Source organism: Lepidochelys olivacea (genome assembly GCF_965140295.1).
Source record: "Lepidochelys olivacea isolate rLepOli2 genome assembly, chromosome: 8".
NCBI lineage: Eukaryota > Metazoa > Chordata > Testudines > Cheloniidae > Lepidochelys > Lepidochelys olivacea.
This window is the reverse complement of record NC_140418.1, coordinates 98905063-98925616: the sequence shown is the minus strand read 5'-3', so window position 1 is coordinate 98925616 and position 20554 is coordinate 98905063. Positions and strand designations below refer to the sequence as shown.

At 37.6% G+C, this 20554-nt stretch overlaps 1 protein-coding gene across 1 annotated transcript in view; it reads right to left on the bottom strand.

The window, feature by feature from the left end:
* The window catches only part of FAF1 (Fas associated factor 1), a 305800-nt gene that overhangs the window by 74701 nt on the left and 210545 nt on the right, over positions 1 to 20554 (bottom strand). Inside the window, exons 10-12 of the mRNA XM_084638066.1 lie at positions 19737 to 19863; positions 18166 to 18229; positions 17134 to 17215 (exon numbers count right to left, since the gene is read on the bottom strand). Coding sequence (XP_084494192.1) covers positions 17134 to 17215; positions 18166 to 18229; positions 19737 to 19863 — 273 coding nt within the window. The remainder of the gene's footprint in view (positions 1 to 17133; positions 17216 to 18165; positions 18230 to 19736; positions 19864 to 20554) is intronic.

The window sequence follows — 20554 nt, the reverse complement described above, 5'->3', positions numbered from 1 at the left end:
TTTAAAATACGGCTTCAACATCCATGCTGAGAAGGCAAGTGACAAGTATGGCAAATGGGTGAGTGGTTTTGCATATAATTTTTATAAAGGTAATTGAAATCTATCCATAAGAAGTAACATCTACAGTAGGATATTGATCTGGTACCTTGCATTAATATATTAAGATATGGGGTGCAATTTTGGGACAATTCATTTTTAGAAAAATCAGTATATTTATAACCGGGAATACTGGCTATGGGTAAAGCTTAGCAATGTCTGTTTAAACAAAAAGAAGAGTACATTTGAACATTAGACTTTGAGAAAGGGATTAGTAATATACAATAATGTTTGTCTGATTTAATTTAAATGTTCTTCATAACCAAATACACATGTGCCAGGAAAGGCCATTAATAAGCCTAACATGCACAGTTCCATATAAGTGCAGCCAACAGTGTTGACAGAAACTAAACTTGAAAATCCAGGGCACTAATGCACAATATCAAGCAATAAAACAGCATCTCTGTGGTGATATTTAATTTAAAAAGAAGAAAGAAACAGGGGAAGATCAGGCACTGTCTGTTTTTGAGGATCAGCCGTTCTGCATTTCAAAGCATCGATCCCTGCAATATCCAGGTTACTGTGCTAGAATCTCACTATTATATAGCAGTTGTAAGAGAGGGAGGGCAAAGATGTGTTTACTCAGTGATTAGGGCCTTAGAATAAGCCTCTAGCTCCTAGAGAGACAACTCACCACTTATTCATTTGGGCCAATTCACAAAGCCTAGAAAGATTAAACATCCATGCTGGGAAGACAAGCGAATGCAGACGGTGAAAAAGAAATAAAAATTCTTTAAAAACTCTTAGATGACTTCATTATTTTTTCCACAAGGAAACTTTAGGAAAGTGTTTAGTTAGAGAAAAACCCACATTGACCTCTCTCTAAACCCTTAATCTTTCCTTTGTGGTGGCACTGCTTTGTGGTAAGCGGATGGCTTTGCTCTCCTCTTTTCACTGGGAGCTGATAAAAAAAGGCTCTTGAGAAACACTTTTAGTTCCAAAGAAACAACCCCATGAAACTGTTAAATATGAGATTCCATCCAACTGAATGTTCCAAAATATGTACAGTTTTAAGATTAAACAATTAGGGCCAAATTTTAGTAAACAAGACAGGCACACAAACTTATGCACACAAACGACAGATGTCTAAATTTGAAATACCTTATTTGTGGGTATAATTGTCATTTGCAACCAGATATCAGGCAGTTAGATGGCTAAACTATCTTTTGTAACTACAGTTGATTGCACCTGTAAAATCATGGGCCCAAAAAACTTGCAGGCCACAATAAGGTTTATTGTTAGGATAACAGTAAAAAGCGACAGTAGAAAGATTATTTAAATGATAGCAAATGATGATCAGGAGATGACTGGTTTTGATTTTTTTAAAGCATATTTTCTAGGAAAATATATGTTGCTTTGATATTTTTTACAATGCACTTTTGAGTTTTTTTAATACACTAGGGCTGGGATTTCCAAAAATGTCTTAAAGACCTGATTTTTAAAGATTGATTTCAATGGGAGTTAGATGCTTTTGAAAATTCCAGTAAGTGTCTATCTGCATTTTTAGGAGACTAAATGCCTTTAAAAATCTGGCCCTAACCCTTCGTCTGCACTGGCAAGTGAAAGACAAAACTTTTGTTGTTCAGAGGTGTTAAAAAAGCCCACACATCCCCGGAAGACAGAAGTGTTGTCAACAACAGGCACTGGTGAACAGTGCTTTGTCCTGCCAACAATGCTAACGCCGCTCGGTGGGGATGGAAGTTTTCTGTTGGCAGGAGAGCTCTCTCCTGCCGATAAACAGTAGCTACACTGCGTGCCTTTTAGCGGTACCTCTGTAGTAGCATAGCTGTGTCGCTAAAAGCTGCGTAGTGTAGACATAGCCTAAGGTGACTAAGGAGCACAAGTCTCATTGAAAGTTAATGGGCTTTTGACAAATCACATGCCTCGATTGTAAATAGTTCCACCGGGGACTTTATCTGGACAATAAGTTTTCTGCTACTCTCATTCCTATACCAGGTATTGAGGAAGATGAGAAGGGATAAAGCTTTCATTATGTTAATATTCCAAGAGGGCCTCAGTGATGGACCCTTTATCAGTGACACACTAGGGCTTCCATTAACAGACTTCTTGTGCAGACGCCCAGTACACCTAGTCTTGACCATCAAAGTCTCAAGAACACTTACATTCTTGTGGCACTTGAGAAAAGTTCATTTATTTTGCACTCATATAGAAGGAATGAGGGAACCCCTGTCACTGATGGTTTAGGTAGAAACAAACAAACAAAAGAAACAGATCTTAAGGATGCTGAAAGAGTGGACTGCAATCCAGCCTAATGAAGTTTCTACTAGATAAGTACCCACAGCTCAAAAAAAAAAAAATCACAATTAGCATTCTTCTTGACAATCTCAGAGAGCCAGAAGACCAAATGGACACGGAGACTGAGCCACCAAATCACCTCAAGAGGTGATTCCCCTTATGCGTCTCAATTCAGACACCTTACCCGGGCAGAATAAAGTAGCTTGAAATCCTATTTCACCCTCTCTTTTGTGGCCAAACAGATTATTTCAGTCTCTAGACCAGCCAATCTAGAACTACCGTGGGCATAACAAAGTCAGCATTTGCCATAAATTACAACACAGATGTATCTGAGATATCAATTTTCCCTTATATTTAGAAAAAGGCTTAAAAATTTGCCAAGCATCTAACCAGTCAGAGGATTAAACCTACTAGCCAGAAGTATATACACAAGGATGGGGCGGTCCTACCAACAAGTGAGAACCATATGGAGGATACTGGTTAACAAGCTCAGCTAGTTCAGGAGCACGAAATTAATATAAATCTATCTCAGTGTTCTATATAGCAGCTGTGAAACTAATCAGTTCTGTTCATTTCATTTTTCTGGTGCTACTTGGGAAAGGTATGAGCATCAGGAGAAGCACCAGCTCTGTCTGAAGGCTCAGAGCACTGCATCAGTTCACACTTGGAAAATTAACTTTACAACCATAAGGACAAGAAACTCAACAGTTTTAAAATCAAAACTTAAACTGCAGAAATCCGTACTTTAGGTTTCCACAGTCATCAGGGAGAGCTTCCCACTAGCCATCAGTGAGTGGGCAAGAGGATTTTTTCAAGCCTTTAGATCAGTAGTTTTCAATCTGTGGTCCACAGACCCCAGGGGGTCCAAAGACTATATCTGAGATTTTCAAATTTGAATTTTTTAGGGGTCCTCAAATGAAAAAAGGTTAAACACTGCTTTAGATTTATACTGATAAATAGATTTTAAGGCCCAAAGGGACCAATATGATAATCGAATCTTACCTCCTGCATAACACAAGCCATGGAACCTAACCAAGTAATTTCAGCAGCAAGCCCATAATTTCTGTTTGAGCTATAACATATCTTTAAGAAAACAACCAGTCTTAATTAAAAGACTAAGTGATGAAGAAACCACCACATCCTTCAGTAAATTGTTCTAATGGTTAATTACTCCCCCTCACTGTTAAAAATGTCCACCTTATTTCTAGTCTAAATTTGTCTAGCTTCAGCTTCCAGCCATTAGATCTCCTTATTCCTTTTTCTGCTAGTTTAAAGAGCTGTCTACTGTTAGAAGTTTCTTCCCCATGTAGGAACATGTAGAATGCGATCAAGTCACCTTTTAATCTTCTCTTGGATAAACTAAATAGATCAAGTTTCTTAAGTATCTCACTATAAAGCATCTTTTCCTGTACCTCTTTTCTGAACACTTTCCAAAAAGGATGTTGAAAAATTGAAGCATGGACACCACAACTGGACATAATATTCCAGTAATCGTCTCGCTAATGCCATATATTGACTTGATATTCCCCTGCTTATGCATCCAAGGACCATAGTCACCTTCTTAGCTACAGCATCACGCGGATAGCTCATGTTCAGTTGGTTATCTGCCATAACCCTTAAATTCTTTTCAGTGTCATTGCAATACAGGGTACTCTCTCCCTTCTTGTAAGCGTGACCTATATTTTTGTTCCTACATGTATGACCTTGGAATTGGCTATATTGAAAAAACATTGTTCAAATTTGCCCACCCTACCAAGTGATCCAGGTTGATCTGTATAACTGACCCATTCCCACTGTTATTTACAATTCCACCAATTTTTGTGTCATCTGCAAATTTGTCCAGCAATTACTTTATAGTTTCTTCCAGATCACTGAAAAATATATTGAATAGCATTTGGCCAAGAACAGATCAATGTGGGATCCCACTAGAAACACTCCCATAAAATTATTCTTAATTTACAATTTCTTTCTGAACTTTATCAGTTAACCAACTTTTAATCCATTTAATGTGGGCTACATTGATTTTGTACAGTGTTGCTTTTTCCTAAATCAGAATGTCATGAAGGACTAAGTCAAATGCTTTACAGGTCATAGTACAAGACTTCAAAGAACACTAATAAAAACTGATTTTCCTCTGACATATAGCACTCAAAGCATTAAGGAAAGGGTGAAATTCTAGCACTGTATTGGCAATCCTATGCATTCATAAATCATGTTTCAAGTTCCAAAATATAATGAGATTGCATTAGGATTTTTTAAAATAAGATAGGGAACTTTTCATTTGTCTCCAGGTGTTGAAGCGTTTAGAGACCATCTCTTGAAGCTCTAACCACAACTTTCCATCTAAAAATAAATTAACTGAAATTCTAATCTAACAACGGGAATCCAGGTGCTGGAGCTTTAAGAAAAATACCAAGCATCACAAGAGCAGTGATAAAATTGTGAGAATTGGTAGCACTGGTGACTTGAAATTTTGCTTTCTGCATCTTACACCTACCTGTTCAGGATAATTATTGAAGCATAAATGCTTACTCAGTAGCATCTGGTAAATGCACAAGTGTTCTTTCAAGCTGGTAGAAGGTTTCCTGAATCAAGATCTTTCTTCTTCCTCCAGCCCAAAGGCTTTGTGCAGCGAGAACTGATTTTAACTGAACAAAAGGACATGTTTTCAACTCTTTAAGCCTTTCAAATGAACAACCTGATCCATCTATCTAAGGTAGCCTTAGAGACTTTAAAACCAGTTTAAAAAGTCTTCTTGGAGTACAAACAGATATTCTAATACACATCATCTTCATCTCATGAGCAGAATTTAAGCCCTCTTTGATATCCAGATGACAGATGTTAGAGTTGATTCCACTTTGATGACAGATTAAGGCAGAAACTGGGCAAAGCTCAAACCCATTTCCAGTGAAACTATGCATTTATCCCTGGGTAGAATGAGGACACACAGGAAGCTTTGTGTGTGTTTGTATTACATACATGACGGAGAAAGAAAAAAAATGTTAAAAGCTAAGGATTGCTAATTCCAACATCTAATGCACCATCAGAAGTGTTGGACTAGAATGAATCCAAAAGGACAGAGACGCCAAAGGCTGACAGAATAGGAACACTAACCAGGTTCAATTTCCCTAAAGGAGTCTGGCCTAAACATACTCCATGGATACACAGATTGTAAGGTCCAAAGGGACCACTGTGATTATCTAGTCTGACCTCCTGCATAACACAGGTCATAGGACTTCTTTAAATTAATTTCTGTTTGACCAAAAAGCACAACTTTTAGAAAAACACGTGATTTTGATTAAAGAATTTCCAGAGATTGAAAATCTAGCCTCACCCTTGGTAAACTGTTCCAATAGCTAATCACCCTCACTATTAAACATTTGCACCTTATTTCAAGTCTGAATTTGTCTAGCTTCAACTTCTAGCCATTTGATCTTTTTATATCTTTATCTGATAGATTGAAGAGCCTTCTATTATCAAATATCTATTCCCCATGTAGGTACTTATAGACTGTGATCAAGTCACCACTTAATTTTCTCTTTGACAAGCTAAATAGATTGAGCTCCTTGAGTTTTTCCACTATAAAAGCATGTTTTCCAATACTTCAGTCATTTTTGTGGCTTTTCTCTGAACCCTCTGCAATTTATCAATGCATTTCTTGAATTGTGGACACCAGAACTAGACACAGAATTCTAACAGTAGTCATACCAGTGCCAAACACAGAGGTAAGGACCAGAAGACAATTTATAACCTCTGGTTCTTACTTCTCAGAGCACTACGAGCCATTACTTAAGCTTTAAGCACTGTCAGAGCTTAATCAGTTGTATTTACACTTTTTGTTGTTTAAGTAATTTCAGCAAGGTGCTCACATACTATGGTGGTGGATGCCAAACAATTCAAATCAGATCTCTCTGATAACCTATATGTCATCTCTCCTACAAAAATTCCAAGTTATAAATTATAAAATTTGGAATTCTCTAAAGGTTTCAGAGGTAACTTAGAATTTAAGAGGTGGCTTAACACATTCAAGATGTTTATTAGTAGAGTATGATGATGATGATGAGGTGCATTTATATACCACTTTTCATCCTGAAAGATACCAAATCTCTTTATAAAGAATTGCTTCATCTGCAAATGAAAGACAAACACTGTTTAACAGTGCAAAAGAATGGTACCACACTTGAGGACAGGAATGAAGAATAACATCCACTTGAAGCCACAAGGAAAACATTTAGTAGATTCATAGATTCTAAGGCCTAAATGGATTATTATGATAATCTAATCCAACTTCCTGTATAACACAGGCCATAGAATGTCCCCAAATAATTCCTAGAGCAGATCTCTTAGAAAAACATCCAAGCTTAATATAAAAATTTTCAGTGATGAAGAATGAGGAGTACTTGTGGCACCTTAGAAACTAACAAATTTATTGGAGCATAAGCTTTGGTGGGCTAAAACCCACTTCTTCGGATGCATGTAGTGGAAAATACAGTAGGAAGAGATACACACACACACAGAGAGAGAGAGAGAACATGAAAAAATGGCTGTTCTCTGAATAGATATGTGGATAGAGTTGGCAATGGGCTTTTTTGCAAGGCTAGGTAACTACAATACCCATCTGCTGAAGTGAAGAAACAGATTGACAGAGCCAGAAGAGCACCCAGAAGTCACCTACTACAGGACAGGCCCAACAAAGAAAGTAACAGAATGCCACTAGCCATCATCTTCAGCCCCCAACTAAAATCTCTCCAACGCATCATCAAGGATCTACAATCTATCCTGATGGATGATCCCTCACTCTCACAGATCTTCGGAGACAGGCCAGTCCTCTGGGGGAGTGGCAATATATGTGAAAGAAAGCATAGAGTCAAATATAGTAAAAATCTTAAAGGAATCAAACTGAACCACAGAATCTCTATCACTAGAAATTCCATGCTTGAATAATAAGAGTATAGCAGGACAAATACACTGTTGACCACCTGACCAGGATGGTGACCATGATTGTAAAATGCTCATGGAAATTAGAGAGGCTTTAAAAATAAAAAACTCAATAATAATGGGGGATTTCAACTATCCCCACATTGACTGGGTGCATGTCACCTCAGGACGGGATGCAGAAATAAAGTTTCTAGACACTATTAATGACTGCTTCTGGGAGCAGCTAGTCCTGGAACCCACCAGGGAAGAGGTAATTCTTGATTTATTCATAAATGGGCAACAGGATCTGGTCCAAGATCTCAATATAACTGAACTGCTTGGAAAAAGCAACCACAACATAATTTAATTTAACATCCTTGTGGGTGGGAAAATATCAAAGAAGCCCATCACAGTAGCATTTAACTTCAGAAAGGGGGAACTACACAAAAATGAGGAAGCTAGTCAGAAATTAAAAGGAACAGCCACAAGAGTGAAATGCCTGCAAGCTGCATGGATATGTTTAAAAAAATACCATAATAGAGACTCAAATTAAATGTATACTCCAAATTAAAAAGAATAGTAAGAGGACAAAAAAATGCCACCATGGCTAAACAACAGAATAAAAGAAGTATTTAGAGGCAAAAAAGCATCCTTTAAAATTTGGAAGTCAAATCATACTAAGAAAAACAGAAAGCAGCATAAACTCTTGACAAGTTAAGTGTAAAAGTATAATTAGGCAGGCCAAAAAAGAATTTGAAGAGCAATTAGCCAAAGACTCAATAACTAACGGCAAAAAAAAATTTAAATACTTCAGAAGCAGGAAGCCTACCAAACAATCTAGGGGGCCCCGGATGACCAAGGTGCTAAAGGAGCACTCAAGGAAGACAAAGAGAAGCTAAATGAGTTCTTTGCATAATTCTTCACTGCAGAGGATGTGAGGGAGATTCCCATACCTCAGCCATTCTTTTTAGGTGACAGATCTGAGAAACTGTCCCAGATTGAGGTGTCACTAGAGGAGTTTTTGGAACAAACTGATAAATTAAACAGTAATGAGTCACCGGGACCAGACGGTATTCACCCAAGAGTTCTGAAGGAACTCAAATATGAAATTTCAGAACTACTAGCTGTGGTATGTAACCTAACACTTAATCAGCTTCTGTACCAGATGACTGGAGGATAGCTAATGCGATGCCAATTTCTTAAAAAGGCTCTAGAAGCGATCCTGGCAATTACAGGCTGGTAAGTGTAACTTCAGTACCAGGCAAACTGGCTGAAACTACAGAAAAGAACAGAATTATCAGACACATAGATGAACATGATTTGTTGGTGAAAAGTCAACACGGCTTTGTAAAGAGAAATTATGCCTCACCAATCTATTCAAAATCTTTGAGGGGGTCAACAGACATGAGGACATGGGTGATCCAGAGGATATAGTGTACTTGGACTCTCAGAACATCTTTGACAAGGTCCCTTATCAAAGGCTGTAAAATAAAGTAAGCAGTCATGGGATAAGAGGGAAGGTCCTCTCATGGATCAGTAACTGATTCAAAGACAAGAAACAAAGGGTAGGAATAAATGGGTCAGTTTTCAGAATGGAGAGAGGTAAATAGTGGTGTTCTCCAGGGATTTGCATTGGGAATAGTGCTCATAAGTGATCTGGAAAAGGGGGTAAACAATGAGGTGGCAAAGTTTGCAGATGATACAAAATTACTCAATAGTTAAATTCAAAGCTGACTGTGAAGAGCTACAAAGGGGTCTCTCAAAACTGGGTAACTGGGCAACAAAATGGCAGATGAAATTCAGTGTTGAGAAATGCAAAGTAATGCATATTGGAAAACATAATCCCAACTTTACATACAAAATGATGGAGTCTAAATTAGTTATTACCACTCAAGAAATTGATCTTGGAGTCATAGTGAATATTTCTTTGAAAATATCCATTACATGTGCAGCAGCAGTCAAAAAAGTTAAACAGAATGTTAGGAACCATTAGGAAAGGGATAGATAATAAGACAGTAAATGGCATAACACCTCTATATAAATCCATGGTATGCCCACCTTGAATACTATATGCAGTTCTGGTCTCCCCATCTCAAAAAAAGATACATTAGAATTAGAAAAGGTACTAAAAAAGGGCAGCAAAAATGATTAACGGTATGGAACAGCTTCCATATGAGGAGAGATTCAAAAGACTGGGAATATTCATCTGGGAAAAGAGATGACAGAGGCAATATGATAGAGGTTTATAAAATCATGAATGGTGTGGAGAAAGTGAATAAAGAAGTGTTATTTATATCTTAACATAACACAAGAACCAGGGGTCACCCAATTAAATTAATCGGCAGTAGGTTTAAAACAAACAAAATTAAGTATTTCTTCATACAACGCACGGTCAATGTGCGGAACTCATTACCAGAGGATGTTATGACGGCAAAAACTGTAACTGGATTCAAAAAAGTATTAGACAAGTTCATGGAGTATAGATCCATCAATGGCTATTAGCCAAGATGGTCAGGGATGCAACCGCATGCTCAGGGTGTCCCTAAGCCTCCGACTTCCAGATGCTGGGACTGGATGACGGAGATGGATCATTCAGTAATCGTCCTGTTCTGTTCATTCCCTTTGATGCATCTGGCATTGGCCACTGTTAGAAGACAGGATACTGGGCTAGATGGACCATTGGTCTGACTCAGTATGGCCATTCTTATATTTTTATGTTGTTTACCCAGTTTACCAACAGATCCAGATAGCTCTGAATCAGGTACCTGTCCTCTTAATTATTTCCTCCATTTTTGTGTCATCTGCAAACTGCATCAGTGATGACTTTAGGTTTTCTTCCAGGTCATTGATAAAAAATGTTAAATAGTGTAGGGCGAAGAACCAGCCCCTGTGGGACAGCACTGGAAGCACCCATTTTACGACTATTTCCCATTTATAATTACATTTTGAGACCTATTAGTTAGCCAGTTTTTAATCCATTTAATGTGTGCCATGTTAATTTTATCTCTCTCTTGTCTGTTTGATCAATATGTTGTGCAATACAAGCAAAGATAAAAAATAACAAATACTCATGTTGCAATCTGGTAAGGATACATCTTTTGCACAATGAGCCACCAGATTTTTATTTGTTTGGATTTACACAAAAAATAAAAAGGAAATACCTATCCCAAGCTCCAGGTGTCTGACACAAGTTACATTAATGAAAAAAATTAAATAGTTGCTTACCCTTGACGGCCAACAGGATTGAACTGTTTTAAAGACTACAAATGTGCAAGTAGCCAGTTTTATGTCTCACAAAAAAGAAGGTATCTCTCCAGCTGGATAGTACTCTTGAGCATCACGCTGGGGCAATACCAAAATACTCGATCAGAAGGAAGATTGTGGACTAGTGGATCAACAATACCACTTCATGCAGCATTCAGGTTTTCCATCTACATACAAGATATACCAACTACATACAAAGAAATCAGCACTTCAGATGATGAGATCACAGCCCTAGATTATATGGTTAGAAAAACATTTTTGTGGAGAATGAGAAATATAACCTTTTTAGTCAGTAGATTGTCAAATAAGGCTGAGAGATCTTTTTTTCTATCAAGATATATTTGGATCCCTTAAAAAATCCCTTCAGTACTCTCTGAAAAAAAATGTTTTAAAAACTTTGTTACTATTCTTACAGTCAATGTTCCTAAAATATTACAATACTTCTATGCTAGTGAAGTACTGTGGATAACCCCGGAGCCCAAATCAACTCTACTGTCTAAAAAATTCATTTTTACAGTCAAGGCTGTGAAATCTGAAAAGCTCTTCAACAGATTGCTTTTGACCTTCATTTCAAGATAATTTTTACTACTCTGAGAATTGCCCATGTTCTTTCCAGATCTTTCAAAAGATGTGGCTCTGACAGAGCAGAAAAGAACTGAATAGGGAAAGCATGAAACCTGGCCAATAGTTTACAGGCTTCTTCTGGAATCTTGGGTGTTCTGCAGGTCCCAGCCCAATAGTACTGCAAGCAAGCAATGTCACTTAAAAAGACAGAGAATCAGTCTTAACTTAGAGGAGTATAATCTACTTACCCACACTCTCACAGCCCACGGTGATGTTACAAGGCAAGAAAACTACACGCCTGGTTTTCAAAAATGCTGAACAGTTACAGCTCCCATGACTTCGAAGAGCGTTGCTGGTGCTCAAAACTTCTGAAAATCAGGCCCAATACAGCAAGTCCCACCGAGGGCAGATTGTGGGCAATTTAACCAATCCTGGGCTGCACTGGCAGATGATGCTAAAATAGCTTTCCACTTGACTTAGAACCATTACAAACATAACCCTTTCTAAAGTAAGGACTCTTTCTTTCAGCAACAGCAGGATGGGATTTCTTTCTGAAAAGGTGTCAGGTATGGATTTGGGATTCTGAGCAGTAAGCAGAAGGAATCAAAGGTTTAATTTCCTATCTTTTGCTGCTGCCTAAGTCACAACAGCAGATGGGTTAGAACAACAGTTGGCTCATACACACAGAGACTTCATCACTCCTCCACTCTCTGCACACCAAATTACAACAAAACTAAAGTATGCTTCACATAGTACAATATATAGTACCAATCATCATATAGAGACTCTTATAAATATTGTATTACAAGAAAGGCTAATAATACAATATGGAATTCTTTTTAAAAGACAAAGATAAAGAAGAAGAGCCTTAAGAAGTAACAGTTTCTATTGAAATATAATGGAGAAAACAACGTCCATACTACAGCATGAAATATAGAGCAAATAATCTTATTTTTGGAGTCAAACTAAAAAAAAAGACAAGATTGCAAATATATAGGGATCAAATATATATACACAACAACAATCAGGCGACAAAATTCACCCCTATTATAAAAAACACTGACGTTAATAGAAAGAAATGGTTTAGGTTTGATGGATGTCAGATGCAACTCTTTGGCTAATCTCTGCTAAAGCAGGCATGTTGTCTACATATACAATTTCCATTATATCATAACAATAATGAGACACCAAGTTATAAAACACAGACAAACAAGGTACAGCAGGAAGGCTTCTGTAAAGGAATATTCTGCTGCTCCAGTGTATTATAATTCTTTCAGCGAATCAGCATGTTGGTGGATGAGAAAGGGCCAATTTATTTGGACTTGCAAAAAGTCTTAAATTAAGTCAAATTATAGGAGGCTATAATGGAAATTAAGTACTCACATGTAAGAGTTAAAGTTCCGCCATAGATCAAAAACTGTCTAAGAGAGAGAAATCAAAGTGCTGGCCTAAGTGGCTAATTGTCAGGATGCAACGAGTGTGTGCAATTCAGGGGGCCACCAAGGATCTGCAATAGGAGTGACATTTAATATAACTATCAGAAGTGGGTGGACAGAGAAATTGAGAGAGACAAGAGGTGATCTGATAGAGGTATATAAAAATTCGTGCTATTGAGAAAGTAAATCAAATGATCCTCTACCCTCTCTCATAATAAAAGATCCAGGGATCACCTACTGAAATTGAAAAGCAAGCAATCATTGATAAAAGGGAAATACTTTAATTTTTAATTATTCAAGCAAAGAACTTAGTGGGGGGCAAAAAGAGAGATAAGACACACAAAAAGAACAGTACCACCCGAAGTAACTCATTACATACGATAAACATTTATAAAGAACAGATTCCCTCATGCTTCAGAACGTAAGTCAACCACTAACAGCTTGAAGCTAGGAATAAACTTCCACATAAGTATGTAATAACAAACTTGTCCATGATGGGTTTTTTTTGTTTGTTTGGTTTTTTTTAACACTTCCTCTGTGCCATCTTGTCCAGCTAGTCTTATGTTCCTATACAGTAATTATGTAAAACTACAATATATAGGGCTAGAAACTCAAAATGATACCATGGAGGTTTCCCTCACTGGGTTGGAATAAACTAAAGTGTTTCATACAACCATATTTCTTTTTTTGTTTTAATAAACCCATGTCTCCCTTCCTCACTCCCACCACACTCACACAGTAACTGATAAACTAAATGTCTTTCTTTTGTACTGAATATGCAGTAAGTTTCTTGTGAACTCATAACAGAACATGCAGCAAGTTTTAGAAGCTACCTCAGGACAACAGTTGTTAATGGGAAGACAGTTTGCTGTACATTTGCTACGTTTCTTCTGAGCACAAAGGACTAGCTGATGTACAGAGTTGCTTTCATGGCATTTTTCAGGAAGATCATGGGCCAAATTCTGACTTGACATAATCTAGGCAGATCTATACACAGAATTTAAATCAAGGCAGAATTTAGGCATATTTCTCCCCTTCACAGCTAGTACAGGGATTGTCATGGAAAAAGTTGCTTTAAAAGTAAACATAATATTAGCTATCTTAAAGTCTCAAAGTCAAGAAGTCAAAATGCAAATACTAGTGAAAAATGAGGCAGGGTTAGCTATATTAAAATTAAAGTAGGCAACAGCTTCTTTTTCATTTAATATCTTCTGAAACAAAGTATCAAATGTCTCTGCTTTCTGACACATGTAAGTGAAAGATTTAGAGAAAAGCCTCCATTAAAATACATATTTTTATAACAGAAAGTTTTAGAAATTATTTTAAAGAATACTTTCAAAGTAACTGCAAACTGATTTAGGTAAATTCCTTTAATAAAATCATATCTCAAATATTTCTGCAAGAAGGCTGCAAATTTATATAAATTTAGGATTTTTTTCAGAAAATGTCAGCAATAGAGATAGGAAAAAAGATATTGAGGGGTATGTCACTGAAACTGGACTGTACAGTGCTTTGGACAGCCCTGCAAATTCCTCAAGAAAAAGGCTAAGATCTATAAGCACTCTCACTGCCAAGTGCTCTCAAATTAAATCAGTCTGAAGCGGTTTTCATTAAGATGGATTGAGTGTGGCATCGTGAGAAACACTCTATCAAATGTAGTGTTTTACTTAGTGATTAACTATATACCAGCTGATGAAGCTCCCCAAATCCTTCATAATCCCACCACTCCAATAAACATTTAATGAGTATATAAGTTCAAAAAGCCTAGCAGAGGATTTAAACCTTCAATCTTGTTTTTATTTACTCTTGGAACTCAATTTCTCACTTCAAGTGAAGAATGCTGCTGCATGAAGCTCATCTGTTGCCCTGGCAAAATTAAGTGCCCTTCACAGTATAAATTAGAACATGGGACATTTAGCTTGCAATTTCTGAAAATTTTTCCTTAATTAAAACGTCAGGTTTTATAAAGTGACCGAAAATATAACAATCATCAAAAACAGAATAAAGCGTCTCCTTTTTTTCATTTTGAGTTCTCTTAAACAATATTGAAAAGATTTTTTGCAGTAGAGTACAATAATAGCAAACTTTACTTATTTCATAAGCATTTTTAAAATTTGAAATGTTGCAATGTGATATTAATTAAAGTAGCAACTTGCTATGTGGGTTTAAAGACAAAAAGGAATCAATAGTTCAGCCTTTTTGGAAAAATTCAGTCACTATGTACAAACAACATTTCTAAGAAAAAGGTAATAAAAATAGTAAACTGCTAAACATATTAGATAATCCTGGTAAGGATCTGGTCTGAACCCACTGGAAAAATACTGGAAATAGAATGCATCTTCCACATCCTATATGTTAATAGTATATGAAAAGTATTTTGAAGATGAACATTCAGTTGGGTTGTACCGAATTAAAAAAGGTTTCTGAGCGCTAATAAAACACCCTTTGTTTTTATAATTATATGCTTTTAACCACTTCAGATGAGATGTCAAAAGTGAACTCTCTCAATCAAGCATCTTTTTATATTGATTCAGTTGCCTCATTGCCAACATGCTTTAGCATCCATCACTCCTACGAGTCATGATCAATTCTTATTTTGCTACTGAAGTGCTCTAGAGCAATCTATGCTCTGTCACCCATGTAAATTCATGAAACTAGGCTCTGAATTTAGCAGTTATTCTGCAAGAAACTTGCTGGGGTGTGCAAACATGTCAAATAAATGTTAGCTTAGAGCAAGTAGTGGAGATTTTGTTACAAGGAATACTTACAGACCATTTCAATGGCTCCATGTCTAGTTGGCAGCCGGTATCAAGTGGAGTGCCCCAAGGGTCGGTCCTGGGGCCGGTTTTATTCAATATCTTCATAAATGATCTGGAGGATGGTGTGGATTGCACTCTCTCAGCAAATTTGCGGATGATACTAAACTGGGAGGAGTGGTAGATACGCTGGAGGGGAGGGATAGGATACAGAAGGACCTAGACCAATTGGAAGATTGGGCCAAAAGGAATCTGATGAGGTTCAATAAGGATAAGTGCAGGGTCCTGCACTTAGGACGGAAGAACCCAATGCACAGCTACAGACTAGGGACCGAATGGCTAGGCAGCAGTTCTGCGGAAAAGGACCTAGGGGTGACAGTGGACGAGAAGCTGGATATGAGTCAGCAGTGTGCCCTTGTTGCCAAGAAGGCCAGTGGCATTTTGGGATGTATAAGTAGGGGCATAGCGAGCAGATCGAGGGACGTGATCGTTCCCCTCTATTCGACATTGGTGAGGCCTCATCTGGAGTACTGTGTCCAGTTTTGGGCCCCACACTTCAAGAAGGATGTGGATAAATTGGAGAGAGTCCAGCGAAGGGCAACAAAAATGATTAGGGGACTGGAACACATGACTTATGAGGAGAGGCTGAGGGAGCTGGGATTGTTTAGCCTGCAGAAGAGAAGAATGAGGGGGGGATTTGATAGCTGCTTTCAACTACCTGAAAGGGGGTTCCAAAGAGGATGGCTCTAGACTGTTCTCAATGGTAGCAGATGACAGAACGAGGAGTAATGGTCTCAAGTTGCAGTGGGGGAGGTTTCGATTGGATATTAGGAAAAACTTTTTCACTAAGAGGGTGGTGAAACACTGGAATGAGTTACCTAGGGAGGTGGTAGAATCTCCTTCCTTAGAGGTTTTTAAGGTCAGGCTTGACAAAGCCCTGGCTGGGATGATTTAACTGGGAATTGGTCCTGCTTTGAGCAGGGGGTTGGACTAGATGACCTTCTGGGGTCCCTTCCAACCCTGATATTCTATGATTCTATGATTTCAATATGAGTAATTCAAGAGAGACAAACACACTTTGCACATTTCTTTTGGGACCAATATGAAGATAGCTAAAGGATGAATTTAAAGCTGCTTAAGATTTTTATTTGTGCTTTAGTCTTTATCTAGGTATTGACTATTACAGTTGAGTGAGTACTTACCCTCCTAGATACAGGACATCAGGCCTTCATTCAACTATTCTCTTTCTTATTTTATGAAAATACTGCTTTTACAAATGGATGTGGAACATCAGAACCCTGAGATGCCTATCTGGCTGAACAGAAACCTTAAATTCCAAACTATAATACTATTCTGTATTTAAGTAAATGCCGTAGCAATACAAAAGGCAGCACACTTCCTGCCCCAATGGCCTTAACACTGTAAATTTACTAATTCGATTGTATCAGCCATTATTTAAAAGAGATACCAATATACAGCTTGTCACAGTCAGCCACAAGGCTCCCAAACAGTGATATCTAGTGAGAGGAGACCAACACTTATAGAAAAAAGCCTAGAAGCTCAGGTGACTGCTAGAACTTTGGCCAAAGCCATCAAAGCCAGGGATCGGTTATGTAAGCAAGGCCAGTCCAGGACAAAAACAGAACAGTTGGCAAGTGTGAGTTATCCCCGTCATTCCCATAACATGCAGGGTGAACACTTCAGTCAATCATGTAAAAGTATGAAACTGCTTACTAGTAATGTAGCAAAAATCATAACTTTTTTGGCATAGTGTAAAATGTAATATTTAGCCCTTTTACCACTTTCCTTCTAATAGAAATAGTGTAACGTTAACACACACTTACATCTCTGGCTTTTCCATAGAAGGCTTCTTGAAAAGCAGCCTCTAGTGACCCAATAAAATAAACAGGATGGCAGTCACCATATCTATTTCAAAATCACAAAGATTCAATTAATAAAAATAAAGCGTAAGTAATTTTCTTCAGTTTCAGCTCTGTTTAAATTCCTTTTAAATAGATGCATTGGCTAAACTCTTAAATGTCTCCTCTACCCTCTGAAGTTTTTGTATAGGATTGTTGACCTTATGAACTTCTCTATCATAACTGACTGCTCTCACAAACTGCCATATTTACAAGTTAATGTGTAAATTTTAAGTACTATTTCTCAATCATAGTTCTATTTCTCCTCACTATTATATTCTTACTGGTTGATTGAGTGTTATTCTTGTTTAATAACATCTTAATTATACCATAAACATATGGAAAGCTTTTCATCCCAAAGAAGCTACAAATGCTTTATAAAAGTTAACATGGTAGCAAACTATACACCAGGTTCACTTTATTGGCTGCCAAAGGGTGCCACTTGTGTGGTGAAATAAGGAAACTGTTTAACAGTGAATTGTTTCAGATATACTGTATATAAATTCTAAAAAGCAAAACTTTTACACATTTAACTAGTAATTTTTATTGTTCAGCTACTCCGTTATTCTTAAAACTCTCATGGCAACTAAGTATATTATTTTCCTGCAGTCATCAGCTTTTCAGTTAGAAAGAGCTCATTTTCATTAAATTAACAGTGCTACTGTTTATAGTCAGTATCTTAGTTATCCCTCTACTCCCTTGTGGAATTCAGGAGTGATATAAAGAAAGTGGCCTCTCAATTAAAGACAGAACCTGCCATCTTAACTCACACTGAATAGAATCTTACTCCACAAATGGCCTCTCACTCAAGTCAATGTAAGTAAGGCAGAATCTGGCCTATGCCAGATAAGGAAATATTTATATTTATTTTACTTTTACTTGAATTGCCTGACAAATTATAGTTACAGTGTAGCACAAATCACTATCTGTCTTACACCGTTAATAACCTAAGTTTACCTTGAGGAAAATTCTGCCGTAAATTGTAATAAGGCATCTCCTTCATTTTCAGCATTTTCTGGCACTTTAAAAAAACAAGTACAAATATATATTGATGTCATCTGGAAGAAAAAGTTTTTAATAACACAGACCACAAAAATCATTTTTTGCTTCCTTAATTTTTCATATTTAAAACTTTCTAAGTGCCCATGGGGAAAGTCCATAAGTTTCACCAAAGGTTACTGATAGGATGTCCCTTTGGATGAACACGAAATTTACAAATACTTCCATGAATATATCGAGGGCCATTCTAAACGGTGAAGTTCTGAGCTCACCTGTAATGTGGCACATCACTGATCTGCATTTCAGTTTCTCTTTGGATCTATTTTAACATATTAGAATAAAGAAGCCTACTTGGAAGAGCTGAGAAACTGTTTCATTAGTGAGAAATTTTTAACTTGTGAATAAACTTAAAATAAATTTCAGCACTATGACTTAGCAACATAATTAGACCCTAAGGAAGCCCCTAAGGGTAAATCTATACTATGATAAAAGACCCACAGCATTGGTGTGGCTGGCCCAGGTCAGCTGCCTTGGGCTTGTGAGACTCGATCTGCCTGGCTATAAAATTGCAGTGTGGATGTTCAGGCTCAGATTGGAGACGAGGTGCTGAGACCCCATGATGAGGGAAGGTCTGAGAGAGTCTGGGCTCCAACCCAAGCCTGAATGTCTGCACTACAATTTTATAGCCCTGCAGCCTGAGCTCGAGTCAGCTGATCTCAGACTCAGTGTTGTGGGTTTTTTATCGCAGTGTAGACATACCCTAAAGTCAACAACATTGACAGAGAGATATATAAATAATGAATGGCATAGATAAGGTAACCGGGCACTCCTATTTACCCTCATACGAGAGCAAAGAATCACCCAATGAAATTAAAGGCTAACACCCATAAAAGGAAATATTTTATGCAACATGAAATTAACATGGGGAACACACTGTCACTAGATATTAATATGAAAAGCACAGTAGAATTTTAAAGAATAGTCATTTACATAGCTAATAAGAAAATCCACAGTGACATTAGATATGCATTTATAACAGAGTTAAACTTTCATGCTTCAGGCAATAGGGGGAAAAAAAGGGATAGGAAGGAATGTCCCCCATGGGAAGATAATCCATAGTTGCCCATTATCAGGTTTCTTTCTGAAGCATCCACTATTAGTCAGCATCAGAGAAAGCAATCATAGACTGAACTGGTATAGCACTTCTAACGTTCCCATTATGGGCTTTTTTCACCATCTGCTATAGACTGTGTCCAGAATGCATTAATTCTAAGCTGTATCTTTTTGCCTCTTCTCAGTTCTGTCTCCTCCCTTTAGGGTGAAAGTGGCACAAAGCAGCACAAAACTAAAAAAAAAAAATAGGCACAGAAATATAGCATGTCGTTCTAACAGTATCCTAGAAAATAACAAGTGGGATCAACAGGGAAATTAAGGATATTTTCTTGTCTATTACTGTTTAAATCCTTCAGTTCTTGTCGCTTTCACTACAGTGTTGCATAGTTAACAGTATGTAAATTTTCAATACTTACTCATTGGAGATTTCCTCAAGGCAGATGATGCCATACCAAACATCTCTCCATCATCAACTCCAAACTCTGTAGCATCTTCAAAGTCATCTCCATCGCTGTCACTCACCATATGAACATCCGTGCATTGCTATTCAAAAAAAAAAAAAAAAAGCCTCTGTTACATAGTTAAGGCACCCATAGTGAATTTAATGCTGAAATAAACAAGTAAATACTGAAAATACCTTTCTTTATATAAATAAAAACGCGTGCCTGCAAATATAGCACTGCAGATCACAACACTTGGGGGCCCTCTGCGATTCTCTCCCTGTAGTCTGTACTGCAGCACAGTGTTGGCATAGCTTTAGTGGGAGGTAGTCCTCAAAACTCTTGGGATGGGACCTAACCTAACCCAATTCCCAAAATCACAAAATCCAGGAACCCTGGGTCCTGCTCTGGCTTACCAGACTATGGTACTCTCAGTGGCCACCAGGCTAACCACTTATACGCATCAATGTGTAGACGGACACACAAAGCTGTTGTACCGAGAACTCAGGTCCCCCTCAATCTTGCTGTGCCTCCACCAGCTGCCTTCAACGGTCAACTGTTCTGGATTCTGCAAGAGCGACATCCCACATCTTCTGACATAAAAATGGTTCAGGAGGCCTTCTCCCCCCAACCATCTTATGCTAAATTGCCCTTTAAGTGACTTCCTTGCAAGGACTATCCTTCCCACCATTCCCAATTTAGGAGTTGTGATGACGTTATTACAGAAAGAAAAGGAAGAGCCACTGGAACGTATGCTAGGAAAAACCAATGCTGTTACAATGTCACAACTTCAG